Raw genomic sequence first — 3,045 nt, 5'->3', positions numbered from 1 at the left:
GGCCCTGGGCTCTGGGTGGCGGCGGCGAGCAGTGGAGGGGCTGGCTATGCCACAAGAGACCTGAAACAGTGGAGCTGTGCGACTGACCCCCAGCAGCCCAGGGCTGCTCCACCCCAGCTCAGACTGCTGCAGTTCCAGTCACCATCCAAACATGCATTTCTGTGCAGTAAATGACTCTGCCACAAGATTGCACTCTTACAGCAGACTTAATTAATTTACTGCACACTAATGCTGGCACACATGTAGACGGTGATGCTTTACTGCAGAGCTAATTATTCAGCTCTGTAGTAAAGTGTGAGTGTAGATGCACCCTGAAAACTCTGTCTCCCAACAGACCTAAACTTGGGGAAGGTCTGGATCCTCATTTGCTTAGCAATGCTGCTGACAAAGACAGACCTTTGAACATGACGGGGGAACTGTGAGAACACAACTGGAAACATAACTGGAAAAGCAGACTATCAGAACGCAGGCCTACACTGCGAACGCAAGGAAAAAGTTTGTCTCTTCTGCCACAGTACAGAAGTGTCACTTTACTCTGCCAGCCACAGCATGAACAGACTGAAGTATTTACAGTGTATTGGCCATAACTACATTTATACCTATTTTTACATGTCATCCACAGATCTCAAAGTCATTTAGAAACATCAGTAGTCATTATTCCCATTTTACAGGTGAGGGAATGGAGGCAGAAGGAGGTGAAGTGCCCAGGGTTACACAACACTTCAGTGGCAAATTAATGTAACTTGCCTTAGTGGTACTTCCTAAAATATTTTATTTATATATAAAGGAAAAAAATATACTTGCTATTCATTTCTCCATTTGATATTTCATCTATCTTCTTTTCTTCCCTAACAGATGCATTATAAAAAAATCATAGAATTTACAAGCACCAGATACATTATTGTGCAGAATTACTTCTTTTATTGGTCTTCAGTTTTCAAGGTAGGGCAATGGACATGTCAGCTAATCGTTTTGTACATCAATAACGGCAGCTGCCCAACCTTCTTTTTCTTAAGTAGAACCGAGAGCTACGGAAATTATAAAATGGTTGGTCGCTTTTGCATTAACTGAGGTTTTTATTCCATCTGTTGGTCAAGACTGAGACAACTGCTGTGTTACTTAGCCATCTAACCACATCTCCTTCCTGGGAAAAGAAAGCAATCCAACAGTGCATGTGATAACTGAATATAGGTTGTGATCCCTTTCCCTACCCCCAAAATATAGTAGATCAGTGCATTTTATTCCACTGGTGCATGAAAAGAAGTTAATGCCAAAAGTGGAATGCATTAAAAAAAGTAACCATGTCTCCTCTTTGTAGGTTTTTACTTTGCACATTCTGCCAGAAGGTCATCACAGAAAGGGTCAGTTAAGCACCTGACAAGGAAAGCCAAAAATGTTTCAGCAGGTGAACATTAACACTGCTCCTGTAGCACTTGTTTTCACAGAGCAATTGGGCTCAGTACAGTTTCATCAGTCCTAGCGATTCCATTCCCAGCACTCCTAGGCAGACAATATGTTACATGAATTTGTCTTTAGAAATCACCCTCAATCGCTCTGCTCTTCCAAACATGTTTTCAGCATGAATTTGATATGCAAAACACTCAGACATATCGCTTGATATCCCATTGCTGCTCTTCAGATTAATTGACAATGTGTCCTGGAAGGATTTTTGCACTTTGAGCTCAAATGTAAGAAACTGTTTGGTAAACAATAAATGTTAATAACATGTAAGGTTTAAATCTTGTGTTAACAAACTCTCTGGATTAATTTGTATGGTTACCCTACTTTGAGTAATGGCTTTCTTGCCAGGGTTTAAAAATAGGATCCAAGTCCCATAGAGTTGCAACAAATGCTAGGAATGGATGGATACGAAGAACTGGAAGGGGATCAGGACTCCTGGGTTCAATTCCTGGCTTCGCCGCTGACTTGATAAATGATGTTGAGCAAATCATTTTGCCTGTTCAAGGGGTAATGATCTTACCACAGAGGACTGATGGGAGCCTCCATTAGCTAATGCTTGCTTTGAAACCCCTGGACATACCAAGTTACATTATACTGATTAAACATTTTAACTATATTCGGTTACATTTTTAACTATACCTGGTAACATTAAACTGATTAAATATTTTAACTAAAAAGAAGCCCTGGTGAGTACAAGTTCAATTACTTTCATCCCTTCTAGCAAGACTCAGAAAACAAGAAAGAGCCTACCACGTGTAATGCTAGCAAAACAACAGAAGCAGGAAAGCCATGAAATCCGTGGTCTCCCAAATCCCCCCCCCTTCACTTCACTGATATTACCTTCAAAGACGAGATGGAAATAATTTACATGGGAACACAATCAATGGGGCTGCCTAGTAAACAAGGATGCAGCTGGAGTCAAAGCAACTTTGCAAATAGGAAAAAAAAAAATAGGTACGATCTCTATAAATTCTTACTTACAAATTTTGCCTCCCCCACACCTCCCCAAGCAGAGATATCGTGCAACGCTGCCTGGGGAAAAGATGTTTAAAAGCAGTGTTCAGTGCCAAGCAAGCCAGGTAATGAAGGCAAGACCAAAGGGAATCCAGAGCGGTGGCAATGAGAGTCCATATCTCGTCTTACTCGATTGGAATGCTTCCTCCGCTGAATGTACCGCTTTGTTAGCACGACCTTCCCTTCCATCTTCATGAAAACAAATTGAATATCTATTAATAATCTGCTCTACTAGGAACAGATGCATAAGAGCCTGTCACTCTAGATCGTCTTCAACTCCAAGCTTGCTTCCCCTCCCATATGACTAACTGCTGCTCTTGTGGCATCGTGTCCCAAGCCCCTTTTCAGATTTATTGGGCAATTGAGGGTTACTTTCTCACAGCACTTTAGTGAATGGGATTTTTTGCAGGGAGGGTGGAGAAAAAGGAAATTGACAGTTACTTGTCTCTCATTTTCTTTTGCAAAAGCCTCTGGTGATAGGCTTCGAAGTGTAGCCTCAATTTTCCATTCAGAGCTGGACTGAGCATAGCTGGCAAGATATGCTAGGGGTTTTTTGGGGGGGGGGGGATA

The 3,045-nt window shown here is 41.8% G+C and overlaps 1 protein-coding gene across 1 annotated transcript in view; it reads right to left on the bottom strand.

The window, feature by feature from the left end:
• Positions 1 to 1,516: 1,516 nt before the first annotated feature.
• Positions 1,517 to 3,045, bottom strand: part of LOC109290238 — a 71,892-nt gene continuing 70,363 nt past the window's right edge. The window contains exon 5 of the mRNA XM_019506643.1: positions 1,517 to 1,696. Within this exon, the coding sequence (XP_019362188.1) occupies positions 1,517 to 1,696 (180 nt within the window). The remainder of the gene's footprint in view (positions 1,697 to 3,045) is intronic.

This window comes from Gavialis gangeticus, unplaced genomic scaffold, assembly GCF_001723915.1.
Source record: "Gavialis gangeticus isolate Ggan-Ray unplaced genomic scaffold, GavGan_comp1, whole genome shotgun sequence".
Lineage (NCBI taxonomy): Eukaryota > Metazoa > Chordata > Crocodylia > Gavialidae > Gavialis > Gavialis gangeticus.
This window is presented reverse-complemented; position numbering and strand designations above follow the sequence as displayed.